Below are 27,666 nucleotides of genomic sequence, written 5' to 3'. Positions count from 1 at the left end.
CATGAACCGAGGGCCCCCGATCCGGGACCGGATCTAGTGGGGGGCAGACTCTCTCTCTTTGCCCAGGCTTGGGCAAGAGATGTTCAGGATCCCTGGGCGCTAGAGATCATATCTCAGGGATACCTTCTAGACTTCAAATTCTCTCCCCCAAGAGGGAGATTTCATCTGTCAAGGTTGTCAACAAACCAGATAAAGAAAGAAGCGTTTCTACGCTGTGTACAAGATCTGTTATTAATGGGAGTGATCCATCCGGTTCCGCGGTCGGAACAAGGACAAGGGTTTTACTCAAACCTGTTTGTGGTTCCCAAAAAAGAGGGAACTTTCAGGCCAATCTTGGATTTAAAGATCCTAAACAAATTCCTAAGAGTTCCATCGTTCAAAATGGAAACTATTCGGACAATCTTACCCATGATCCAAAAGGGTCAGTACATGACCACAGTGGATTTAAAGGATGCTTACCTTCACATACCGATTCACAAAGATCATTACCGGTATCTAAGGTTTGCCTTCTTAGACAGGCATTACCAGTTTGTAGCTCTTCCATTCGGATTGGCTACGGCTCCAAGAATCTTCACAAAGGTTCTGGGTGCCCTTCTGGCGGTACTAAGACCGCGAGGAATTTCGGTAGCTCCGTACCTAGACGACATTCTGATACAAGCTTCAAGCTTTAAAACTGCCAAGTCTCATACAGAGTTAGTTCTGGCATTTCTAAGGTCGCATGGATGGAAAGTGAACGAAAAGAAGAGTTCTCTTTTTCCTCTCACAAGAGTTCCATTCTTGGGGACTCTTATAGATTCTGTAGAAATGAAGATTTATCTGACAGAAGACAGATTAACAAAGCTTCTAAATGCATGCCGTGTCCTTCATTCCATTCAACTCCCGTCAGTAGCTCAATGCATGGAGGTGATCGGCTTAATGGTAGCAGCAATGGACATAGTTCCCTTTGCACGTCTACATCTCAGACCGCTGCAATTGTGCATGCTGAGTCAGTGGAATGGGGATTACTCAGACTTGTCCCCTACTCTGAATCTGGATCAAGAGACCAGAAACTCTCTTCTATGGTGGCTTTCTCGGCCACATCTGTCCAGGGGGATGCCATTCAGCAGGCCGGACTGGACAATTGTAACAACAGACGCCAGCCTACTAGGTTGGGGCGCTGTCTGGAATTCTCTGAAGGCTCAGGGACAATGGAATCAGGAGGAAAGTCTCCTGCCAATAAACATTCTGGAACTGAGAGCAGTTCTCCATGCCCTTCTGGCTTGGCCCCAGTTAAAAACTCGGGGGTTCATCAGGTTTCAGTCGGACAACATCACGACTGTAGCTTACATCAACCATCAAGGAGGGACAAGAAGCTCCCTAGCAATGATGGAAGTATCAAAGATAATTCGCTGGGCAGAGTCTCACTCTTGCCACCTGTCAGCAATCCACATCCCGGGAGTGGAGAACTGGGAGGCGGATTTCTTGAGTCGCCAGACTTTTCATCCGGGGGAGTGGGAACTTCATCCGGAGGTCTTTGCCCAAATACTTCGACGTTGGGGCAAACCAGAGATAGATCTCATGGCGTCTCGCCAGAACGCCAAACTTCCTCACTACGGGTCCAGATCCAGGGATCCGGGAGCGGTACTGATAGATGCTTTGACAGCACCTTGGAACTTCGGGATGGCTTATGTGTTTCCACCCTTCCCGCTGCTTCCTCGATTGATTGCCAAAATCAAACAGGAGAGAGCATCAGTGATTCTAATAGCGCCTGCATGGCCACGCAGGACTTGGTATGCAGATCTAGTGGACATGTCATCCTGTCCGCCTTGGTCTCTACCTCTAAGACAGGACCTTCTGATACAGGGTCCATTCAAACATCAAAATCTAACTTCTCTGAAGCTGACTGCTTGGAAATTGAACGCTTGATTTTATCAAAACGTGGTTTTTCTGAGTCGGTTATTGATACCCTGATACAGGCTAGGAAGCCTGTTACCAGAAGGATTTACCATAAGATATGGCGTAAATACCTATACTGGTGCGAATCCAAAGGTTACTCCTGGAATAAGGTTAGGATTCCTAGGATATTGTCCTTTCTACAAGAAGGTTTAGAAAAGGGTTTATCGGCTAGCTCATTAAAGGGACAGATCTCAGCTCTGTCCATCTTGTTACACAGGCGTCTGTCAGAAAATCCAGACGTCCAGGCTTTTTGTCAGGCTTTAGCTAGGATCAAGCCTGTGTTTAAAGCTGTTGCTCCGCCATGGAGTTTAAACTTAGTTCTTAACGTTTTACAGGGTGTTCCGTTTGAACCCCTTCATTCCATTGATATAAAATTGTTATCTTGGAAAGTTCTGTTTTTAATGGCTATTTCCTCGGCTCGAAGAGTCTCTGAGTTATCAGCCTTACATTGTGATTCTCCTTATCTGATTTTTCACTCAGACAAGGTAGTTCTGCGTACTAAACCTGGGTTCTTACCTAAGGTAGTCACTAACAGGAATATCAATCAAGAGATTGTTGTTCCATCCTTGTGTCCAAATCCTTCTTCAAAGAAGGAACGTCTTCTACACAATCTGGATGTAGTTCGTGCCCTCAAGTTCTACTTGCAGGCAACTAAGGATTTTCGACAAACGTCTTCCCTGTTTGTCGTGTACTCTGGTCAGAGGAGAGGTCATAAGGCTTCGGCTACCTCTCTCTCCTTCTGGCTTCGTAGCATAATTCGTTTAGCCTATGAGACTGCTGGACAGCAGCCTCCTGAAAGAATTACAGCTCATTCTACTAGAGCTGTGGCTTCCACTTGGGCCTTTAAGAATGAGGCCTCTGTTGAACAGATTTGCAAGGCTGCAACTTGGTCTTCGCTTCATACTTTTTCCAAATTTTACAAATTTGACACTTTTGCTTCTTCGGAGGCTATTTTTGGGAGAAAGGTTCTTCAGGCAGTGGTTCCTTCTGTATAATGAGCCTGCCTATCCCTCCCGTCATCCGTGTACTTTTGCTTTGGTATTGGTATCCCAGAAGTAATGATGACCCGTGGACTGATCACACATAACAGAAGAAAACATAATTTATGCTTACCTGATAAATTCCTTTCTTCTGTTGTGTGATCAGTCCACGGCCCGCCCTGTTTTAAGGCAGGTAAATATCTTTTAAATTATACTCCAGTCACCACTTCACCCTTGGTTTCTCCTTGCTCGTTGATTCTTGGTCGAATGACTGGGAGTGACGTAGAGGGGAGGAGCTATATGCAGCTCTGCTGGGTGAATCCTCTTGCATTTCCTGTTGGGGAGGAGTTATATCCCAGAAGTAATGATGACCCGTGGACTGATCACACAACAGAAGAAAGGAATTTATCAGGTAAGCATAAATTATGTTTTTTAGTATAAGCTCATACTGTTTAATATCCCTTTTAATGAAACCAGTTTGGCCTTCCTGTACAAGGATATGCATAACCTTTGAAAGTCTAATAGCTAGGATTTTTGTAAATATTTTGTAATTGTTGTTCAACAACTAAATTGGCTTATAAAATTCCTATAATGTGGGATTCCTACCTGGCTTAGCAATTTAGCTAATGTTACCTTCTACAAATCTGTCTGACATGGTTACCTTTCCTGTAAAGAGCCCGTTAAAGAGGGCAGTTAACTTGCCTACTATGTAATGTTTCACAGTTGTATAAATCTCCCCTGGTAACCCATCAGGTCCCATCTTTTTCCTCCTGTGGCACTTCAGTAATCACTTGTCTAACTTCCTCAATCAGAATCGGTTCATAAAACTTTGCTATCTCAACCTCACCAAGTCATGGATGGGGTAAGCCGGACCAAAATTGTTCTTTAAATACTGGATCCACATCTATAGATTTATAAAATGTACTATAATAATCAACAAATGCTAATTGGATTTCTGAATCAGCAGAAAGTAAGGAATCACCCACCCGAATGGCAGAGATTAAGTTGAATGGCCTATCAAGTTTTGTCAAAGCTGCTAAATATTTCCCAGTTTTGCTACCAAACAAACAAGAGGGCATCTTAAATATTTATTATATGTGTTCTGAAACTGCCACAACAGTAGGTCTGATGTTATTTTGTATCTTTTTCAATCCTATAGTATATGTGGCGATAGCACAAATTCCACCTTATAAAGATTAGCAAAATGTCTCACTAATCATAGCCAGGGTACAATGTGGAGTGTAAATGAATGTATAAAAAAACTGTTTCAGTTTCAATAACGATATTCAATCATGCAAACCAGTGTTCATCTGAGACGCTAAAGCATAAATACAGCAACTCAAAGTGAATCACAACTACTTGCTGGTATATATAAATAAGTAGGTCTGTGTTTTTCAAAATTCACATGACATGGGTAGTTAGGGATCACCTTCTAATAAACTTGCACCCTATCTTATTTCAAAGTAATAAACTTCACCGTCTCCCATCGGATAACCCTGTTCTCCGCCAACTCCGTCTTACTCCTAGTCTTCAGCCCCGCTATGGGACATCATCAACATGTGATGCTGAGCCGCACAACTGGTGGTCAGAATAGGATATGAAAAACTGAATCTAATGCTGGTACAGCTGTGAGCAGCTGAAACGCGTAAGACTTTTCTGATGCTACTTCTATCATGTTGTGGATTTTGGCTTATTGTTGTTGCTTTTAATGAAGAGAAATAAAGGAACTTTGTTTAACTGATTATTCCTGGTAAATAATTTTCTATGTGGTGATAACTCCTATTAACACTGCTTCAGCTGTCTCCCAGAATAACATATGGATATCTAAATGTTGGACATTAAGATCCTGATCCTTCTGTCATTCTTCTTTCAAAAAACTAATAATGCGGGCACAATTATATAGATAATCTCTATCTGTTAAATTTATGTGTTGTTACATTCATGTTCAAAGTAATGGAGTATAGGTGAGTGGTCAGATAGTGTTCCTTCAAATATGTGTGCAGCGTGTACTCTGGAAATCACTGGGGCCAATATCGGGAAATGGTCAATGTGAGATAAGGTGTGTCTGGAAACAGAGAGACAAGTGTAAACTTTCACTTCTCCAGATTTCTTTGAATTGCAAAGTGTTCATAAGTTTTTAGCCAATATGCAGGAATCCCTTTTAGCCATAGCCATAAATTTAGCTCTTTTGCCCCTGTTACAGAGGAAGAAGTTTCTGCCCTTATACTGTCCTCTCCCCTCACAGCTACTCCCCTCTGTCTCATCTACCCTTACCCCTATACTCACAAACATATTCAACCTCTCTCTCATCACTGGTATTTTCCCTCATTTCTAAAATATGCACTGGTCACACCTATCCTCAAAAAAACCTTCTCTCGATCCAATCTCCCCATACAACTACCGCCCTATTTCTCTACTCCCTCTTGCCTCAAAGCTTCTTGAAAAGCTAATGTATGCACGTCTATCCCATTTCCTTACATTAAACTCCCTCCTTGACCCATTGCAATCGGGATTTCGCCCCCATCACTCCACAAAGACAGCAATTGTTAAGGTTACCAACGACATACTTATGGCAAAATCCGAAGGCCACTTCTCTCTGATTATCCTCCTTGATCTGTCTGCAGCCTTTGATACTGCTGACCACCCTGTTTTGCTCCAAACCTTTGGCATTTGTGACACAGCTCTCTCGTGGTTCTCTTCCTATCAGTCTTACCGTACCTTTAGTGTAGTTTTCTCGGGGGCATCATCTGCCCAGTTACCACTTTCTTTTAGGGTACCCCAAGGCTCTGTCCTCGGTCCCCTTCTCTTCTCAATCTACACGTCATTGTTGAGTTCCTTAATAAAGTCCTACGGGTTTCAATATCATTTGTATGCTGATGACACCAAAATCTACCTCTCTGCACCATACCTATCTCCTTCCTTGCTAACCTGTGTCACTAACTGTCTTTCTCATATCTCATCTTAGATGTCCTCTCACTACCTTAAGCAAAATCTCTCCAAAACTGAGCTCCATATTTTCTCCCCTTCCAAAATCTCCACCCCCCTAATTTCTCTATAGCTGTCTAACTGCATCATTACCCATACCTCACATCCCTGATGTCTTGGGGTCACACTTGACTTGATCTTTCTTTCACTCCTCACATTCATTCTTCCATCTTTTTAAAAACATCTCTAAAATTAGACGTTTCCTTACACAAGAGACAACTAAGATTTTAATCCACTCTCTCATGCTTTCCTGCCTCAACTACTGTAACTCCATCCTCCCTGGTCTCCATAGCTGCCGCCTAGCTCCTTTACAATCCATAATGAATGCCTCTGCCAGGCTCATCTTCCTTACACGTCACTCTTCTTCATCTGCTGGACCTCTCTGCCAATCCCTTAATTGGCTTCCTCTTGCCTCCATGATTAAACACAAAATTATCACTCTGGCATACAAAGCCCCTCAACTGCACTGCCCCCCCCCCACACACATCTCAGACCTTGTCTCCAGATACTTTCCCTCCCGTCCCCTTCGCTCTGCTCATGATCTCCTACTCTCCTCTCTTGTTACCTCCTCACCCGTTTACAAGACTTCTCCAGACTGGCTCCCATCTTATGGAACTCTCTGCCTCGCTTCACAAGACTCTCCCAATTTTTTTGAAAGCTTCAAGCGCTCCCTAAAGACTCTACTATTCAGTGAAGCATACAACCTACACTAACCTTTCCTAACTCCATTGCTATCCCCTCAAACTCCTTAGCATGTGCCCAGCTGTTTGTAGATCACCTTCATAAGAGCTGACTGCAACAGTGCAACTCTCGGCATGGCCCTTTACCAACTTTATCCCTACAAATGTTATCTTGTATACCGCTTTATGTTTATAGCGCTGCGGAATCTGTTGGTGCTCTACAAATACATGATGATGATAACAATAGTGAATCCTATCATTTTTTTGAAACACTAGGATTTACCAGTGCAACAAATAAAGGGGACTTTCAGTCATGAAGTATAAAATACTTCATGCTGAAAGTTCCTTTATTTGTCTGCAGCATATGCGGTGCTGAGCACCTCAGCCCTCCCACGGCAGAACGCTATTTTTTTCAATGAGATGATGTTTCCACCTCTTAGCCAATAGCATGCTACCTATCCGGGATAATGCCAGCTGGGGTGCATGGCTATTGGCAAAGATCACCTCACTGGAAAATTAGCGTTCTGCCGTGGGAGGCCTGAGGTGCTCAGCGCAGCATACGCTGCAGGCAAATAAAGGAACTATTTTATACTTCATGACTGAAAGTCCCCTTTATTTGTTGCACTGGTAAATCCTAGCGTTTCAAAAACTATAGGATTTACCATCACTTTAATGTCAATTGGAGAAGTCTGCAGTGACTTCTGAACCTATCTATATAGGAGTTTGTTGTTTTATATTAAATCACCTACAATCACAATAGGAAAGTCAGCATACTGTACATCAATAATTTACATTGTAGATTGGGCCAAAATTGATTTAAAGATTTATATATAACTTATCTTGAGTACAACAGAACAAAGGAAAATATACACTTGTAGCACTCCTAGGTCACACAATGGTAAAGTCAAAATCACTATCACTAGCTATTCTCTGAGGAATAGATAAGTAGAAGACTGAATAAACTACTTAAAATATAACTTTTATTGGGTTTAAAAATAAAACTTAGAAACACTCTTAGGTACCGACTGTAGTGTGTGTGTGTGTGTATATATATATATATTTATTTATTTGTGGTAGTAATGCTTATTGTATATAGAAACACAGATCCATATCAATGTACATATATTAGTTAGTAAGTTAGAATGACTTCATCCAAGGTTAGATAATGTAATGGATGATTTTATTAATGTGTGTAGGGCAGATTAGGGGCACTATTTTCAATAAATCGAATTATTGATTGTAGCAACTCAAGTGACACTCTAAATAGTGTTTAAATATAAGTATCTTATCCTGGATATATGTGATCCCGGTGTTGAAAAACTATTAAGAACAGGTAGTTCATGTGAGTTAAGTCCGTCAACGGTGGTAAATGGTTAACACTGTAACAAATTGCAGGATAATATTCCTGAGTAAAATAAAAGCGAGTGGCTAGGTATAGAGTATGCAGAGTTAAATATTAGTTACTCGGTTAGTTATTGATATATTACTATATTCACATACAGATGGGTGGTTGTACCTCTTAATCAATAAACAGATATTCCGCAAAATTGCGGTTCCGTTGGTATGCAAGATTTGTAAATGTATGTAGAATACTGATTACTCAAAGAATGCAAGTCAAGATTGTATAGAAAGAAATGTATAGCTTGCAACACTACTGAGTGACACAGTTTAGTTGTGGTAATCGGTTGTTAATACACAATGTAGCAGCAGTCCTTATCTTGTTCAGCTTGTATTTATGTTTGTTAATACACCTGTGATACATAGAAGTACACGGTATTGGATGTGTATAATATGCGTGTATAGTAACTGAAGTTATAAAGGTTATAGGGGCATATTATACACATCCAATACTGTGTACTTATATGTATCACGGATGTATTAACAAACATAAATACAAGAACAAGATAAGGACTGCTGCTACATTGTGTATTAACAACCGATTACCACAACTAAACTGTGTCACTCAGTAGTGTTGCAAGCTATACATTTCTTTCTATACAATCTTGACTTGCATTCTTTGAGTAATCAGTATTCTACATACATTTACAAATCTTGCATACCAACGGAACCACAATTTTGCAGAATATCTGTTTATTGATTAAGAGGTACAACCACCCATCTGTATGTGAATATAGTAATATATCAATAACTAACCGAGTAACTACTATTTAACTCTGCATACTCTATACCTAGCCACTCGCTTTTATTTTACTCTGGAATATTATCCTGCAATTTGTTACAGTGTTAACCATTTACCACCGTTGACTAAAGGGACAGTTCACCCCAAAACTTTCTCCCCTTTAAATTATTCCCAATGATCCTTTATACCTGCTAGAGTGTATTAAATTGGTTGCAAGTAGCTCCTTTACTCATATTTCAGCATTTGAAATAGCTGATTTAGCTTGTGGTTTCCCAACCTATACTGAAAGTTTTGATACTGGCGTATACGCTATTGACAAGCCTAAGTAAACACAGCCAGCAGAAGAGATTACACCCTCAGTGGGGGTCATGATAGTTAAGTAATAAAATTATAATTTTCCATTGTTCTCTCTATGTATTGAGTTGGTGTTTCAGACAAATATAAGATAAGGCAGCAAGTCTGTGTACATAAAAGTGATAACATAATGAGATCTGATATTAGCTGAAGCTCAACCCATTGTAAAAGGCTGTGGTTTCAAAGCACAAAACCAGCTACTTCAGATACACAAATAAACCCAAAAATGCAATTTCTCAAATATTTTATACTCTGCAGTTGGTATAACAAGTCATTTAAAATACATTTATGGAAAAACAATTTTACAGTGTACTGTCCCTTTAAAGGGACAGTCAACACTAGAATTTTTGTTGTTTAAAAAGATAGATAATCCCTTTATTACCCATTCCCCAGTTTTGCATAACCAACACTGTTATATTAATACACTTTTTACTTCTGTGACTAACTTGTATCTAAGCATCTTCTAAACGCCCCTAATCACATGACTTTTAGTTATTATCTATTGACTTGCATTTTAGCCAATTAGAGCAGTGTCTGCCACTAGCCACGGGCGTGATCACAATGTTATCTATATGGCCTACATGAGCTAGCTCTCCCCTGTTGTGAAAAGCAAATAAAAAAGAGGCGGCCTTCAAGGGCTTAGAAATTATCATATGAGCCTTCCTATGTTTAGCTTGCAACTAGAATACCAAGAGAACAAAGCAAAATTTTTGATACAAGTAAATTGGAAAGTTGTTTAAAATTACATGCCCTATTTGAAAAATGAAAGGTTTTTTTTTTTTTTTTTGACTTGACTGTCCCTTTAACTCGCGTGAACTACCTGTTCTTAATAGTTTTTCAACACCGGGATCACATATATCCAGGATAAGATACTTATATTTAAACACTATTTAGAGTGTCACTTGAGTTGCTACAATCAATAATTCGATTTATTGACAATAGTGCCCATAATCTGCCCTACACACATTAATATCGTCATCCATTACATTATCTAACCTTGGATGAAGTCATTCTAACTTATTAACATATGTACATTGATATGGATCAGTGTTTCTATATACAATAAGCATTACTACCACAAATATATACAATTTATTAAGAAATAAACAAACATTAAATCAAATACTCCAATACAATATAGGTTAATTCACCATGGTAATGAGTAAACCTAAAAAACTAGGGAGATAATGGCCATAAGTAATATACCGGTATATATGGATTATATAACATAAACTCAGCACTGAGAATCTAAGCAGAAAAAATGTTATAAGCACAAATAACTGCACATTGTGATCACAGATAACCAGTTAGTATGCAACCTAGACAAGAGTCCAGCTTAAATGGCAAAGCAGTAACATATATTAGTGCAAAGTCTCTAGGTTTAGAGAAATATCAGCAAAGTAATAAGCGGATGTCTTTGCAAGTAGAAAGTTATATGATCCAAAGCACAGCCAGCCAAAGATATTATTGAGCACAGTCAATAGTGATATATAACAGGAGCTTATGTAGAATAGTCCATAAGTCGAGGTAGCAAGTGTGAAAGCATTGCATGTGAGTAAAGCATATACAAGCCTGTAATAGAAATAGGGAAATCCAGCACAGCGTCTCTTGTATGAACAGAGCAAAAACAGATGAGACAGGGTATTTCAAGGCTGAACAGCCTACAGCTCACCACACCACAATATAGATAATTCTCTCCAGGGTATGCGGTTAGAGCTGCCCCTCCGTCTCCGGAAATTGCCGCTATGCGATCCACTCCAAACTTGTGCCCCGACAGGCAGGCCAAAATCATCCGAAGTTAGCGTCCCACGCCTCCAAACTTCACAGAAGTGTGCTCTTCACGCTACGCGCGTTTCACCCTCATACAGCATTGGGCTTTCTCAAGCGTCATAATCATCATAGCACGTATGCTGCTTTTTATAGGCTTATCGATTTTTTTTTTAATTTTTACTCAGGTGAAATATACTAAAAACGGATTACTCAATGTACAAACAAACTATAACAAATCTCTTAATCATTATACCTACACTATATTAAATAGACTTATTTAAATCTGGCAAACTTAAATACAGAGTGGAAGTCCGATACCAATGCATTCACCATACATAGTATTATATCATTATGATAAATATTTTTGGCATATTCTATAGTGGTCACAAACTACCAAAAAGAGCTAAAAGCCCCCTCATATTGCATAATCAGGAATCAAAACCACAATATGCATAATGTTGTAAACATTATATTTTTTCTCTATTTGCATGTACATTATTAATTTTATCTTATCCAATGAACAGGGACTGAGAATCTTTTCACTCTCAATTGAGGAAAGGAGCATAATTTATTTCCTCGTTTAGACCATTGGGTTTTAGAGAATTCATGTTGTATATCCGTTTACACTCTGCTTTAAGTTGATAACTGATCCATATCTCCTCCTCTATCCTTTAAGTCAATTAATTCTAAATCCATCCATTTGAGGTCTGTATCTAAACTATTATGATGTTCTTGAAAATGTCGTGCAACTCCACTAGTTTTTATATTTTCATTTAGGATGTCTCTCCTATGCTCTTTAATCCTCTCATGTAGTTCCCTATAGGTTTTTCCTATGTAAAATTTTGGACACGTACATGTAACCAAGTATACCACTCCTATGCTTTTACATGTTATATGTCCCTTCACTCTAAAGGCTCGTCCTTCCAGATTTACAATCTTATTTCCTTTTATCATGAATTTACATATAATACATTTTCTGCAAATAAAGGACCCATTTTCTTAATTCTTTTTTGCTAACCAATTTTCTGTTTTGTTTATATTAACGAAATGGCTCGCTACCAGTTTATCCTTTAATGAGGGTGCCTTTCTTGCAGTTAATGAAGGAAAATCCCCCACAATTTGTTTAATTTCTGGGTCAAGAGTTAATAAACTCCAATTTCTTTTAAGAATAGCTCTTAGGTCCTGCCATCTATCATTATAGACTGAAGTATATCTTACAATGGATGGTTTACACTCCTTATCACTGTATAATAAAGTTTCCCTATTTGTCATCTTAGCTCTCTGGTAACCCTCCTTAATACATTTTTAGGGTACCCCCTCTCTACAAATCTATTGGTCTGGTCAGCTGCTTGGAATTTAAAACCTTCCTCTGTGGAGCAGATTCTACGATGCCTAAGAAACTGCCCCACAGGTATAGATTCTATCTGCATTTTTGGATGATGACTACTTGCCAACAATAATGTGTTGGCAGATGTAGGTTTTCTGTATGATTCAGTGATTAAAATATCTTTTTTGATAATTTTTAGATCAAGAAAAGTTAACTCACTTACACTATACTCATATGTAAATTTTAGATTAAAGGAGTTATTATTCAGACTTAAAATGATTTTAAGTCTTCTACAGTACCATTCCACAGGAGTAAGACGTCATCTATATAATGTGTCCAAAGATCAATCATTGGTTCAAATTGTATTGGAACATCAATTATAGTCTCTGTTTCCCACATGCCTAAATAAGTCATTAATTCATTTAATGCATCTTTTTCTATCTTTGTCAAATTATTTTTTGGAATCCAATCAATATTAAGGTTTTTTTATGTCTTTTTCGACCATTTTAACAAAATTAGACACATTAGACACCATAGACAATGCTGGCATGTAATTTGATTTCAGTGTAAATACAACTACTATTTTGGTCTCTATAGATGTAGAAGCTTTATATTCGTGTATCCCCCATGAAAAAGGTATAGAAGCTTGTAAATACTATTTGACACAGAGAGGGAAAAACTATGAAAAACATACTGATTTTGTAGTCAAATTGCTTGGCTTTATGTTAGATCATAATTACTTTCTCTTTGATAAAAAGTATTACAGACAGTTAATAGGTACAGCTATGGGGGCATGCTGCGCCCCAACATATGCCTGTCTTTATTTAGGCATGTGGGAAGCAGAGACTATAATTGATGTTCCAATACAATTTGAACCAATGATTGATCTTTGGACACGTTATATAGATGACGTCTTACTCCTGTGGAATGGTACTGTAGAAGACTTAAAATCATTTATGCTAAGTCTGAATAATAACTCCTTTAATCTAAAATTGACATATGAGTATAGTGTGAGTTAACTTTTCTTGATCTAAAAATTATCAAAAAAGATAATATTTTAATCACTGAATCATACAGAAAACCTACATCTGCCAACACATTATTGTTGGCAAGTAGTCATCATCCAAAAATGCAGATAGAATCTATACCTGGGGGGGGCAGTTTCTTAGGCATCGTAGAAACTGCTCCACAGAGGAAGGTTTTAAATTCCAAGCAGCTGACCAGACCAATAGATTTGTAGCGAGGGGGTACCCTAAAAAATGTATTAAGGAGGGTTACCAGAGAGCTAAGATGACAAATAGGGAAACTTTATTATACAGTGATAAGGAGTGTAAACCATCCATTGTAATATATACTTCAGTCTATAATGATAGATGGCAGGACCTAAGAGCTATTCTTAAAAGAAATTGGAATTTATTAACTCTTGACCCAGAAATTAAACAAATTGTGGGGGATTTTCCTTCATTAACTGCAAGAAAGGCACCCTCATTAAAGGATAAACTGGTAGCGAGCCATTTCGTTAATATAAACAAAACAGAAAATTGGTTAGCAAAAAAGAATTAAGAAAATGGGTCCTTTATTTGCAGAAAATGTATTATATGTAAATTCATGATAAAAGGAAATAAGATTGTAAATCTGGAAGGACGAGCCTTTAGAGTGAAGGGACATATAACATGTAAAAGCATAGGAGTGGTATATTTTGGTTACATGTACGTGTCCAAAATTTTACATAGGAAAAACCTATAGGGAACTACATGAGAGGATTAAAGAGCATAGGAGAGACATCCTAAATGAAAATATAAAAACTAGTGGAGTTGCACGACATTTTCAAGAACAACATAATAGTTTAGATACAGACCTCAAATGGATGGGTTTAGAATTAATTGACTTAAAGGATAGAGGAGGAGATATGGATCAGTTATCAACTTAAAGCAGAGTGTAAATGGATATACAACATGAATTCTCTAAAACCCAATGGTCTAAACGAGGAAATAAATTATGCTCCTTTCCTCAATTGAGAGTGAAAAGATTCTCAGTCCCTGTTCATTGGATAAGATAAAATTAATAATGTACATGCAAATAGAGAAAAAATATAATGTTTAAAACATTATGCATATTATGGTTTTGATTCCTGATTATGCAATATGAGGGGGCTTTTAGCTCTTTTTGGTAGTTTGTGACCACTATAGAATATGCCAAAAATATTTATCATAATGATATAATACTATGTATGGTGAATGCATTGGTATCGGACTTCCACTCTGTATTTAAGTTTGCCAGATTTAAATAAGTCTATTTAATATAGTGTAGGTATAATGATTATGAGATTTGTTATAGTTTGTTTGTACATTGAGTAATCCGATTTTAGTATATTTCACCTGAGTAAAAATAAAAAATTCGATAAGCCTATAAAAAGCAGCATACGTGCTATGATGATTATGACGCTTGAGAAAGCCCAATGCTGAATGAGGGTGAAACGCGCGTAGCGTGAAGAGCACACTTCTGTGAAGTTTGGAGGCGTGGGACGCTAACTTCGGATGATTTTGGCCTGCCTGTCGGGGCACAAGTTTGGAGTGGATCGCATAGCGGCAATTTCCGGAGACGGAGGGGCAGCTCTAACCGCATACCCTGGAGAGGATTATCTATATTGCGGTGTGGTGAGCTGTAGGCTGTTCAGCCTTGAAATACCCGGTCTCATCTGTTTTTGCTCTGTTCATACAAGAGAAGCTGTGCTGGATTTCCCTATTTCTATTACAGGCTTGTATATGCTTTACTCACATGCAATGCTTTCACACTTGCTACCTCGACTTATGGACTATTCTACATAAGCTCCTGTTATAGATCACTATTGACTGTGCTCACTAATATCTTTGGCTGGCTGTGCTTTGGATCATATAACTTTCTACTTGCAAAGACATCCGCTTATTACTTTGCTGATATTTCTCTAAACCTAGAGACTTTGCACTAATATATGTTACTGCTTTGCCATTTAAGCTGGACTCTTGTCTAGGTTGCATACTAACTGGTTATCTGTGATCACAATGTGCAGTTATTTGTGCTTATAACATTTTTTCTGCTTAGATTCTCAGTGCTGAGTTTATGTTATATAATCCATATATACCGGTATATTACTTATGGCCATTATCTCCCTAGTTTTTTAGGATTACTCATTACCATGGTGAATTAACCTATATTGTATTGGAGTATTTGATTTAATGTTTGTTTATTTCTTAATAAATTGTATTTCTTTGATTCAGATCCAGTGGCTCATTGTGGCTTTTTTACACAGCATTTCAACTATTTACTAGAGTGTATTAATAGTTTGGTGCTGGATTAACCCACCTTTATTATTCCTTATATATATAATACTATTTTTGTGGGTTCCGTGCACTGGTTTACCTGCCTGTATACTAATGTGTCAGGTAATCCATCACTATACACTTAATATCCTCTTATGAGCGGGTACTTCTATATTATATATATATATATACTAATAAATGTTTTTGGATAAGTTATCTGAAGACCAGTGAGTGCTTTTTTCAATTTTGCTGATTTTTAAACCCAATAAAAGTTATATTTTAAGTAGTTTATTCAGTTTTGTCTTCTACTTATCTATTCCTCAGAGAATAGCTAGTGATAGTGATTTTGACTTTACCATTGTGTGACCTAGGAGTGCTACTAGTGTATCTTTTCCTTTGTTCTGATGTACTCAAGTTAGTTATACACAGCACCCACACCCTGCCAAATCTAGTGGCGAGATATTGGGTATTTAGGTCTACCTTATCCAAGTAGTGCCATTGGTATTCCTTAACTACAATAACTTATCTTGTTTTGATTTGCACAATATTCTACAGATGAATGCTTTTATTTAGCAAGCGGGCGCTCACAGTGAAACTACAGACTGGGAGAGACATTACTCAAGGTTCAGGGGAACAGCTGGTTAAATCCAGAGAATTAGTCCAAATTCCTTTCACTGTCAGAGCCAGGCTGGGTGAAGCTGAACTTTTAGCAAGGGTTTGGTTGAAAGCTGTTTTACAAGTCAACTGTTATACAGTACCTAGGGCCTTCAGTCATGACTTTGTACTATGCTGGAAGTTGAAGCAGGTTTTCAACCTCTTTTGTTTTTTTGTTAGAGGCAATTTTGAGTCTTGATAATATAAGGGACAGTCTAATCAAAATTAAACTTTCATGATTCAGATAGAGCAGCAATTTTTAACAACTTTCTAATTTACTCCTATTGTCACATTTTCTTCTTTCTCTGTCTAGTTGAAAAAGCAAGAATGTAAGCTTAGGAGCCGGCCAATTTTTGGTTCAGAACCTGGGTAGCGCTTGCTGATTTGTGTCTAAATGTAGCCAAGGGTGAGGAACCAAAAATGGGCCGGCTTCTAAGCTTACATTCTTGCTTTTTCAAATAAAGATAACAAGAGAATGAGGAAAAATTAATAATAGGAGTAAATCAGAAAGTTGGTTAAAAATTGCTGCTCTATCTGAATCATGAAAATTTAATTTTGACTAGACTGTCCCTTTAACACCACTATGTCTTGCAGGACAGTAGTTGCAGTCTGTGTGGACTTTAGAAAGTAGTGCAGTATTTTACTTGGGCACAGTGAGTAATTTAGAAATATGAAGTGACTCTTTTTTTAAGTTGTGTTCCTCTCACCCAGTGTGGTGTCAGACTGGGACTCTGTGTTTCTATTGCATCTTGTTTAGATCATTGACTTACTTGAATCTCCTGCTACTTTTCAGTGCCCCTTTTCTTTGTGTGTTTGTAGCGGTGGGGGGGGGGGGGAATGTTTGTTTTTCTACAGACCTGTGGTTCTTCCTCTCAGTTCCTTTCTGGTCTGGAAAACCTTGACTTCTTTTGTACTGAGGATTGGCATTTTAGCCGTTATGGATTTTTTTGTAACTAGATGCGTCTTCTCTGAGTAAAGACTGATACGATGTTGAAACACCTACTGTAGTTGTTGCATTGTTATTTCACTCTGTTTAGAACTAGATTGTTTCCATATACAAGGTATAGCCAAGCAATTCTGTCTTTAGTTTCAGCTCTCCTTGCTGTATCTTGTACCTGATGGAATCCGGAGTCTCTCTACGTCTGTTCTTTCAGGCTCTGGTTCATACACTGGTTTGGTAATATCTTTAGAGCACCATTTATTTTTCCTACGGGGAGTGTTTCTATGAGTATCATTTAAGCTGAAGTGTGTCTGGGACACTTTTTACCTCTGTGATTAGCTTGTATCAAAGTCTCTGAAGACTGCCCCCTTATTTCATTTCTTTTGACAGACTTGCATTTTATCCAATCAGTACTGATACCTAGGTAACTCCACATGCGTGAGCACAATGTTATCTATATGACCACATGAACTAAAGCCCTCTAGTGGTGAAAACTGTCAATGCATTCAGATAAGAGGCAGTCTTTGAGGTCTAAGAAATTAGCATATGAACCTCTTAGGTTTAGCTTTCAACTAAGAATACCAAGAGAACAAAGCAAAATTGGTGATAAAAGTAAATTAGAAAGTTGTTTAAAATTACATGCCCTCTCTGAATCATGGGAGTTTATTGTGGACTAGACTGTCCCTTTTAATGATATTAAACAGTAATTTCTCTACCTTGACCTATATCCTAGACCTTGGCACTACTTAAAGGGCCAGTAAACCTAGAAAATAATGTTATATAATTCTGCACATAGTGCAGAATTATATAACATATTAGTGCTAGCTTTATGCAACATAATATTAAGGTTACATTTTTATTAAAAAAGAGGGTTTTTCAGACCCGCCCTCTGTGATCTACTGAGCAGGTCTGTATTTTTTTCACTGAGCGCATCTGGGCAGCTGTCTAGCCACAGCCCGGCCCGATCGCGCCAATGTAGCTCGCTCCTGCTCTGTCCGACAGCAGGAGCGAGCTACATTCAGTGTAATGGCACGATCAGGCCAGGCTGTGACTAGACAGCTGTCCAGATGCACTCTGTGAAAACAGACCTCCCGGTCAGTAGATTATAGGGCCGTTCTGAAAAACCCTCTTTTTTTTTAATAAAAATGTAACCGAAATATTATGTTGCATAAAGCTAGCACTAATATAATGTTATATAATTCTGCACTATGTGCAGAATTATATAACATTATTTTCTAGGTTTACTGGCCCTTTAAGTTTTTTTAGAACTACATTTCCCATGATGCTTAGGTACTCAAGTACAGTTGAGCATTATGTAAAGTGTAGTTCTGAAACATCTGGAGTGCCAAGGTTTGCAATAACTGTCCTAGACAATACTTAACAATTTTCCACCCTATGGTGGACAGTCCTAGGAATTTATTGATAAGAAGGTGTTGGTTTTCATTTCACGCCCCCTCTAGGGAGGGATATCTCACTAACTTGGTAAGTATTTGTCTAGGAAGGCGAAGATGATTATTGTCAGGATACCAGTCTATAACACTAACAGGGAAATGGCATTCAGATCATCACTTGATTAAATGTAAAAACAGAATGTTTGAGTGTCTTTTAATGTTTTCGTTTACAGTTCAAAGGCAAAGTGAATCTCCATGTGTTTGAAGACTGGTGTGGTGGATCATTGCAGCATTTGAAGAATAACTTGCATTTCCCGCTGTACCCTCATGTGAGTATTCTCCTAATACCAGTCTTACAGCTCCAGTTAAGATGACCTGTGCCTTACTGCATCATATCCTGCAGACTCGCACCACCGTCGCCAAGCTTGCTGTTTCACCCAAGTGGAAGAACTATGGGCTACGGCTGTTTGGGTACATCCATCCCTACAAGGATGGTGAGTATGCTGGGGATCTCTCCTGAACAGATATATAAAGTGTATTGTTTGTTTGCCTGTGGGACAAATATGTATGTGTGTGTGTGTGTATATATATATATATATATATATATGAGACAAAGGAGAGTTCAGGATGCAGTTAGTTGTTAGCTCGAGTCATAAAACAGATTGATAGTAAATGAGGCAGCCTGTGTGACGCTGTAAGCGCTTAGGAGAACAGAGATCGATTGTGGAAGGAGGGGTAATACTTGCTCTCACCAAATGTCCGCCTGTTGGTACCGCTACCGCCGCACCCAGGAAGACCGGTCAAGCTTCTTCCTCCACATCTTCTACGAACTTTGCTTCTGAGAACCAGGCTCAGACTTCAGCACACAGATTCAGGCTTCAACCACAAGACACGCAGGAGACGTCCGTGACGTGTATCAATCTGCTCCTCCAATCGAGAGGGTGCTCCATTGTAAGGAAAAGGGAACCAAAAAAGGCTGAGAAAACCGCCTTGCTTTCCACTGCTTTGCTTAATTGACAGGCTTACTCTTAAAGGGAAATTCATTTGTAGAAATAAAGGAGCGAGTAGCCAAACGTCATAAAATTAAAAGTTCCAAATTTTAATGGTCAAATCTTAAAAGCATTAACAGGATTCAATAGAACGGTCTGACATGTTTCGGCCAGTGGCCTTAATCTTAGACTGTCTAAGATTAAGGCCACTGGCCGAAACATGTCAGACCGTTCTATTGAATCCTGTTAATGCTTTTAAGATTTGACCATTAAAATTTGGAACTTTTAATTTTATGACGTTTGGCTACTCACTTATATATATATATATATATATATATATATAACAAAAAACCTTAAAGGGCCATTAAAGTGTTAATATTGCAATCTCTAATCCGTTGGTGCATGTCATTTTAACACTAGCACCACTATAATCCTTTGTGTTTTTAAAGCACATACTTAGTCATGTTTGAGATCTGCAGAACGCTGCTGGTCCTGAGCAGAAACTGTTGCTACTTAGGTTAGATCAGCGGCATTCTACACTTGGTACCAGCAGTGCTTTGCGATGGTTAAACACAAAGCATTACAGGGTCATTAGTGTTAATTACATGCTCTTACAGATTAGTTCATGCATTTTAACTCTATAATGGCCCTTTTAAACAGCAGTTTGATTTGTCTCCTACGCTTTACATGTTGCAGTTATTACAACAAACCCTTTTGTGACACAAATCATGTAAAGGTAACCTGCTGACCCCACCCCATCAGTGTGAAACAGAATACTCAAATCCCAAACACCTGTACACAACATTTTAATCAATAACTTGGTGTAAGAGGACAGGGCCCAGGTTTGGGGTTGAGGTTGTTCAGTAGTTGGCTGAACAAATTGTGGTTATATTAGGTATTGAGATTGGTCAGTGTCGCGGTGCAGCAAGTGACCTGGGATTGGGAATAGTTAGTCCTGGGGGAGTGAGCAGAGTGATCTGAGGACTGGGAATGGCCAGTCTGGGTGAAGGTTGTGTTGCTTAGTGGAGGCAAGTTATGTGAGGATTGGGATTGCCCAGTCTGGGGAAGACTTGGTCAGAGTGATCTAGAGGTTAGATTGGTCAGGGGAGGCAAGTTTTGCCTGTCTCAATGTGTGTGTTTGTGGGGGATTGATCAGAGTGATTTGGGAATGAGTTGGTTGGAGGAGGCAAGTGATCTGGGGATTGGTCTGTCTCAGGGGGATTGGTCATAGTGATCTCAAGGTTGTGTTTGAGGAGGCAAATGATCAGGCAGACACACACACACACTGTGATCTGGGGGTTGGGTTAGTTGGGGGGTCAAAGTGATCTAGAGTTTTGGTTGGTCAGAAGGTCAGAAGAACTTTTGAAGTTGGGCTGGTCGGGAGAGGCAAATGATCTGGAGATTGTGAACGGCCTTTTTTTTGGGGGGGGGGGTAGGGGGTTGATCGATGGGTTAGTGATCTAGTGGTTGGGTTGGCCAGGTTCAGAGTGAACTGGAGCTTGGGTTGGTCGGAGGTCAGAGGGATCTGGGGGTTAGGGGGTTGGTCTGGGGGGGGTCAGTGGCCTGAGGGTTGGGGGGAGGAAAGTGATCTGGTGGAGGTTGGGTTGATTGGGGAGGAAAGTGATCTTGGAGGGGGTTGGGTTGGTCAGGATGCAAGTGATCTGGGGAGGTGGTTTGTGCGGCTCTAGGTGTCTGTAAGAGACAAGCACCTAGATTACAAGTTTTGCGCTAAATAGGGTGCGAAAATAACGCCCAAAAAGTTGTTATTTCACTCTCCATTACGAGTTGCTGAAAAGCCTCCTTGTGCGTGCGATATGGTGGCGATAAACGCCATACCACATAAAATCCAAGGGCTGCTTTGACGTGCTTGTGCACGCTTTCGCCCATAGATATCAATGGGGAGAGAGTGTTAGTTTTTTTTTCTAACACCTGAAGTGTGGAATGAAAAATCTCTGTAACGCAACCCCATTGATGTCTATGGGGGAAAAAAAGTTAAGTTTAAACCTAACACAAACCCCAAGTCTAAACACCCCTAATCCGCCGCTCCTGACATCGCCAACGCTAAAAGTTATTAACCCCTATTCCGCTGCTCCCTGACATCGCCAACACTATAATAAAGTTATTAACCCCTAAACCTCTGGCCTCCCACATAGCCACCACTAAATAAACCTATTAACCCCTAAACCGCCAGCCCCCCACTCTGCAAATCAATAAATTAAACACCCCCTAACTTAAAATTACAATATAACTATCTCAAAATAAATAAAAACTTACCTGTGAAATAAAAATAAACATAACTATTCTAATAAAATTAAAAAAACTAACACTACGAAAAAAAAAAAAAAAATATTACGCTTACAAAAAATAATGAATGAAATTATCAAAAATAAAAACAATTACACCTAATCTAATATAATCTAATAGCCCTATAAAAATAAAAAAGCCCCCGCCCCCCAAAAAAAACCCCTAACCTACAATAAACTACCAATGTAGGATATTGTCATAAGTTAAACAGCTCTTTTACCTGTAAAAAAATAAATAAAATACTAAGTCCCCGCAAAAGTAAAACCCACCACCCAGCCAACTCCCTATAATAAAAAACCTAACTAAGAAAAAAAACTAAGCTACCCATTGCCCCTAAAGGGGGATTTATATGGGCATTGCCCTTAAAATGGCATTCAGCCCAAAGCCCTTTTCTTCTGTTATGTGTGATCAGTCCACGGGTCATCATTACTTCTGGGATATAACTCCTCCCCAACAGGAAATGCAAGAGGATTCACCCAGCAGAGCTGCATATAGCTCCTCCCCTCTACGTCACTCCCAGTCATTCTCTTGCACCCAACAACTAGATAGGATGTGTGAGAGGACTATGGTGATTATACTTAGTTTTTATAACTTCAATCAAAAGTTTGTTATTTTACAATAGCACCGGAGCGTGTTATTGCCTCTCTGGCAGAGTTTGAAGAAGAATCTACCAGAGTTTTTACTATGATTTTAACCGGAGTAGTTAAGATCATATTGCTGTTTCTCGGCCATCTGAGGGAGGTAAAAGCTTCAGATCAGGGGACAGCGGGCAGATGAATCTGCATTGAGGTATGTAGCAGTTTTTATTTTCTGAATGGAATTGATGAGAAAATCCTGCCATACCGTTATATTGACATGTATGTATACTCTACACTTCAGTATTCTGGGGATGGTATTTCACCGGAATTACTCTGTTAAAAGTACATTAAACCTTTTAATAGGTATTTATTATGTTAAACGTTTTTGCTGGAATGTAGAATCGTTTGCATTTTCTGAGGTACTGAGTGAATAAATATTTGGGCATTATTTTTCCACTTGGCAGTTGCTTGTTTTGATTGTGACAGTTTCGTTTCTCTCTCACTGCTGTGTGTGAGGGGGAGGGGCCGTTTTTGGCGCTCTTTGCTACGCATCAAAAAATTCCAGTCAGTTACTCTTGTATTTCCTGCATAATCCGGTTCATCTCTAACAGAACTCAGGGGTCTTCAAACTTCTTTGGAGGGAGGTAGATTCTCTCAGCAGAGCTGTGAGACTTATATATTGACTGTGATTAAAAACGTTGCTCTGTAATTTTTATGTTTCAAATTTAATTATTGTTACTTTACTAATGGGAACAAACCTTTGCTAAAAGTTGTGTTGTTTTTAAGGATTGATGCTATAACTGTCTTTCAGTTCATTATTTCAACTGTCATTTAATCGTTTAGTGCTTCTTTGAGGCACAGTACGTTTTTGTTAAATAAGATTGTAACCAAGTTGCAAGTTTATTGCTAGTGTGTTAAACATGTCTGATTCAGAGGAAGATATCTGTGTCATTTGTTCCAATGCCAAGGTGGAGCCCAATAGAAATTTATGTACTAACTGTATTGATGCTACTTTAAATAAAAGCCAATCTGTACAAATTGAACAAATTTCACCAAACAGCGAGGGGAGAGTTATGCCGACTAACTCGCCTCACGTGTCAGTACCTGCATCTCCCGCCCGGGAGGTGCGTGATATTATGGCGCCTAGTACATCTGGGCGGCCATTACAGATAACATTACAAGATATGGCTACTGTTATGACTGAAGTTTTGGCTAAATTACCAGAACTAAGAGGCAAGCGTGATCACTCTGGGGTGAGAACAGAGTGCGCTGATAATACTAGGGCCATGTCTGATACTGCGTCACAGCTTGCAGAACATGAGGACGGAGAGCTTCATTCTGTGGGTGATGGTTCTGATCCAAACAGATTGGATTCAGATATTTCAAATTTTAAATTTAAATTGGAGAACCTCCGTGTATTACTAGGGGAGGTTTTAGCGGCTCTTAATGATTGTAACACTGTTGCAATACCAGAAAAATTGTGTAGGTTGGATAAATACTTTGCGGTACCGGCGAGTACTGACGTTTTTCCTATACCTAAGAGACTAACTGAAATTGTTACTAAGGAGTGGGATAGACCCGGTGTGCCGTTCTCACCCCCTCCAATATTTAGAAAGATGTTTCCAATAGACGCCACCACACGGGACTTATGGCAAACGGTCCCTAAGGTGGAGGGAGCAGTTTCTACTTTAGCTAAGCGTACCACTATCCCGGTGGAGGATAGCTGTGCTTTTTCAGATCCAATGGATAAAAAATTAGAGGGTTACCTTAAGAAAATGTTTGTTCAACAAGGTTTTATATTGCAACCCCTTGCATGCATCGCGCCGATTACGGCTGCGGCAGCATTTTGGATTGAGTCTCTGGAAGAGAACCTTAGTTCAGCTACGCTGGACGACATTACGGACAGGCTTAGAGTCCTTAAACTAGCTAATTCATTCATTTCGGAGGCCGTAGTACATTTAACCAAACTTACGGCTAAGAACTCAGGATTCGCCATTCAGGCACGTAGGGCGCTGTGGCTAAAATCCTGGTCAGCTGATGTAACTTCTAAGTCCAAATTACTTAATATACCTTTCAAGGGGCAAACTTTATTTGGGCCCGGTTTGAAAGAAATTATCGCTGACATTACAGGAGGTAAGGGCCACGCCCTGCCTCAAGACAAAGCCAAAGCTAAGGCTAGACAGTCTAATTTTCGTCCCTTTCGGAATTTCAAAGCAGGAGCAGCATCAACTTCCACTGCACCAAAACAGGAAGGAGCTGTTGCTCGTTACAGACAAGGCTGGAAACCTAACCAGTCCTGGAACAAGGGCAAGCAGGCCAGGAAACCTGCTGCTGCCCCAAAGACAGCATGAACCGAGGGCCCCCGATCCGGGACCGGATCTAGTGGGGGGCAGACTCTCTCTCTTCGCCCAGGCTTGGGCAAGAGATGTTCAGGATCCCTGGGCGCTAGAGATCATATCTCAGGGATACCTTCTAGACTTCAAATTCTCTCCCCCAAGAGGGAGATTTCATCTGTCAGGGTTGTCAACAAACCAGATAAAGAAAGAAGCGTTTCTACGCTGTGTACAAGATCTGTTATTAATGGGAGTGATCCATCCGGTTCCGCGGTCGGAACAAGGACAAGGGTTTTACTCAAACCTGTTTGTGGTTCCCAAAAAAAGAGGGAACTTTCAGGCCAATCTTGGATTTAAAGATCCTAAACAAATTCCTAAGAGTTCCATCGTTCAAAATGGAAACTATTCGGACAATCTTACCCATGATCCAAAAGGGTCAGTACATGACCACAGTGGATTTAAAGGATGCTTACCTTCACATACCGATTCACAAAGATCATTACCGGTATCTAAGGTTTGCCTTCTTAGACAGGCATTACCAGTTTGTAGCTCTTCCATTCGGATTGGCTACGGCTCCAAGAATCTTCACAAAGGTTCTGGGTGCCCTTCTGGCGGTACTAAGACCGCGAGGAATTTCGGTAGCTCCGTACCTAGACGACATTCTGATACAAGCTTCAAGCTTTCAAACTGCCAAGTCTCATACAGAGTTAGTTCTGGCATTTCTAAGGTCGCATGGATGGAAAGTGAACGAAAAGAAGAGTTCTCTTTTTCCTCTCACAAGAGTTCCATTCTTGGGGACTCTTATAGATTCTGTAGAAATGAAGATTTATCTGACAGAAGACAGATTAACAAAGCTTCTAAATGCATGCCGTGTCCTTCATTCCATTCAACTCCCGTCAGTAGCTCAATGCATGGAGGTGATCGGCTTAATGGTAGCAGCAATGGACATAGTACCCTTTGCACGTCTACATCTCAGACCGCTGCAATTGTGCATGCTGAGTCAGTGGAATGGGGATTACTCAGACTTGTCCCCTACTCTGAATCTGGATCAAGAGACCAGAAACTCTCTTCTATGGTGGCTTTCTCGGCCACATCTGTCCAGGGGGATGCCATTCAGCAGGCCGGACTGGACAATTGTAACAACAGACGCCAGCCTACTAGGTTGGGGCGCTGTCTGGAATTCTCTGAAGGCTCAGGGACAATGGAATCAGGAGGAAAGTCTCCTGCCAATAAACATTCTGGAATTAAGAGCAGTTCTCCATGCCCTTCTGGCTTGGCCCCAGTTAAAAACTCGGGGGTTCATCAGGTTTCAGTCGGACAACATCACGACTGTAGCTTACATCAACCATCAAGGAGGGACAAGAAGCTCCCTAGCAATGATGGAAGTATCAAAGATAATTCGCTGGGCAGAGTCTCACTCTTGCCACCTGTCAGCAATCCACATCCCGGGAGTGGAGAACTGGGAGGCGGATTTCTTGAGTCGCCAGACTTTTCATCCGGGGGAGTGGGAACTTCATCCGGAGGTCTTTGCCCAAATACTTCGACGTTGGGGCAAACCAGAGATAGATCTCATGGCGTCTCGCCAGAACGCCAAACTTCCTCGCTACGGGTCCAGATCCAGGGATCCGGGAGCGGTTCTGATAGATGCCTTGACAGCACCTTGGAACTTCGGGATGGCTTATGTGTTTCCACCCTTCCCGCTGCTTCCTCGATTGATTGCCAAAATCAAACAGGAGAGAGCATCAGTGATTCTAATAGCGCCTGCATGGCCACGCAGGACTTGGTATGCAGATCTAGTGGACATGTCATCCTGTCCGCCTTGGTCTCTACCTCTAAGACAGGACCTTCTGATACAGGGTCCATTCAAACATCAAAATCTAACTTCTCTGAAGCTGACTGCTTGGAAATTGAACGCTTGATTTTATCAAAACGTGGTTTTTCTGAGTCGGTTATTGATACCCTGATACAGGCTAGGAAGCCTGTTACCAGAAGGATTTACCATAAGATATGGCGTAAATACCTATACTGGTGCGAATCCAAAGGTTACTCCTGGAGTAAGGTTAGGATTCCTAGGATATTGTCCTTTCTACAAGAAGGTTTAGAAAAGGGTTTATCGGCTAGCTCATTAAAGGGACAGATCTCAGCTCTGTCCATCTTGTTACACAGGCGTCTGTCAGAAAATCCAGACGTCCAGGCCTTTTGTCAGGCTTTAGCTAGGATCAAGCCTGTGTTTAAAACTGTTGCTCCGCCATGGAGTTTAAACTTAGTTCTTAACGTTTTACAGGGTGTTCCGTTTGAACCCCTTCATTCCATTGATATAAAATTGTTATCTTGGAAAGTTCTGTTTTTAATGGCTATTTCCTCGGCTCGAAGAGTCTCTGAGTTATCAGCCTTACATTGTGATTCTCCTTATCTGATTTTTCACTCAGACAAGGTAGTTCTGCGTACTAAACCTGGGTTCTTACCTAAGGTAGTCACTAACAGGAATATCAATCAAGAGATTGTTGTTCCATCCTTGTGTCCAAATCCTTCTTCAAAGAAGGAACGTCTTCTACACAATCTGGATGTAGTTCGTGCCCTCAAGTTCTACTTGCAGGCAACTAAGGATTTTCGACAAACGTCTTCCCTGTTTGTCGTGTACTCTGGTCAGAGGAGAGGTCATAAGGCTTCGGCTACCTCTCTCTCCTTCTGGCTTCGTAGCATAATTCGTTTAGCCTATGAGACTGCTGGACAGCAGCCTCCTGAAAGAATTACAGCTCATTCTACTAGAGCTGTGGCTTCCACTTGGGCCTTTAAGAATGAGGCCTCTGTTGAACAGATTTGCAAGGCTGCAACTTGGTCTTCGCTTCATACTTTTTCCAAATTTTACAAATTTGACACTTTTGCTTCTTCGGAGGCTATTTTTGGGAGAAAGGTTCTTCAGGCAGTGGTTCCTTCTGTATAATGAGCCTGCCTATCCCTCCCGTCATCCGTGTACTTTTGCTTTGGTATTGGTATCCCAGAAGTA

General features: G+C 40.0%; 1 protein-coding gene across 1 annotated transcript in view; it reads left to right on the top strand.

Moving 5' to 3' along the window:
• B4GALNT4 (beta-1,4-N-acetyl-galactosaminyltransferase 4) overlaps positions 1 to 27,666 on the top strand; it is a 188,568-nt gene that overhangs the window by 31,502 nt on the left and 129,400 nt on the right. Inside the window, exons 4-5 of the mRNA XM_053720514.1 lie at positions 18,689 to 18,784; positions 18,859 to 18,949. Of these exons, the coding sequence (XP_053576489.1) occupies positions 18,689 to 18,784; positions 18,859 to 18,949 (187 nt within the window). The remainder of the gene's footprint in view (positions 1 to 18,688; positions 18,785 to 18,858; positions 18,950 to 27,666) is intronic.

Source organism: Bombina bombina, chromosome 7 (genome assembly GCF_027579735.1).
Source record: "Bombina bombina isolate aBomBom1 chromosome 7, aBomBom1.pri, whole genome shotgun sequence".
Classification (NCBI taxonomy): Eukaryota; Metazoa; Chordata; class Amphibia; order Anura; family Bombinatoridae; genus Bombina; species Bombina bombina.
Note: the sequence above shows the minus strand (reverse complement) of the source record. Positions and strands in the feature narration are given on the sequence as shown.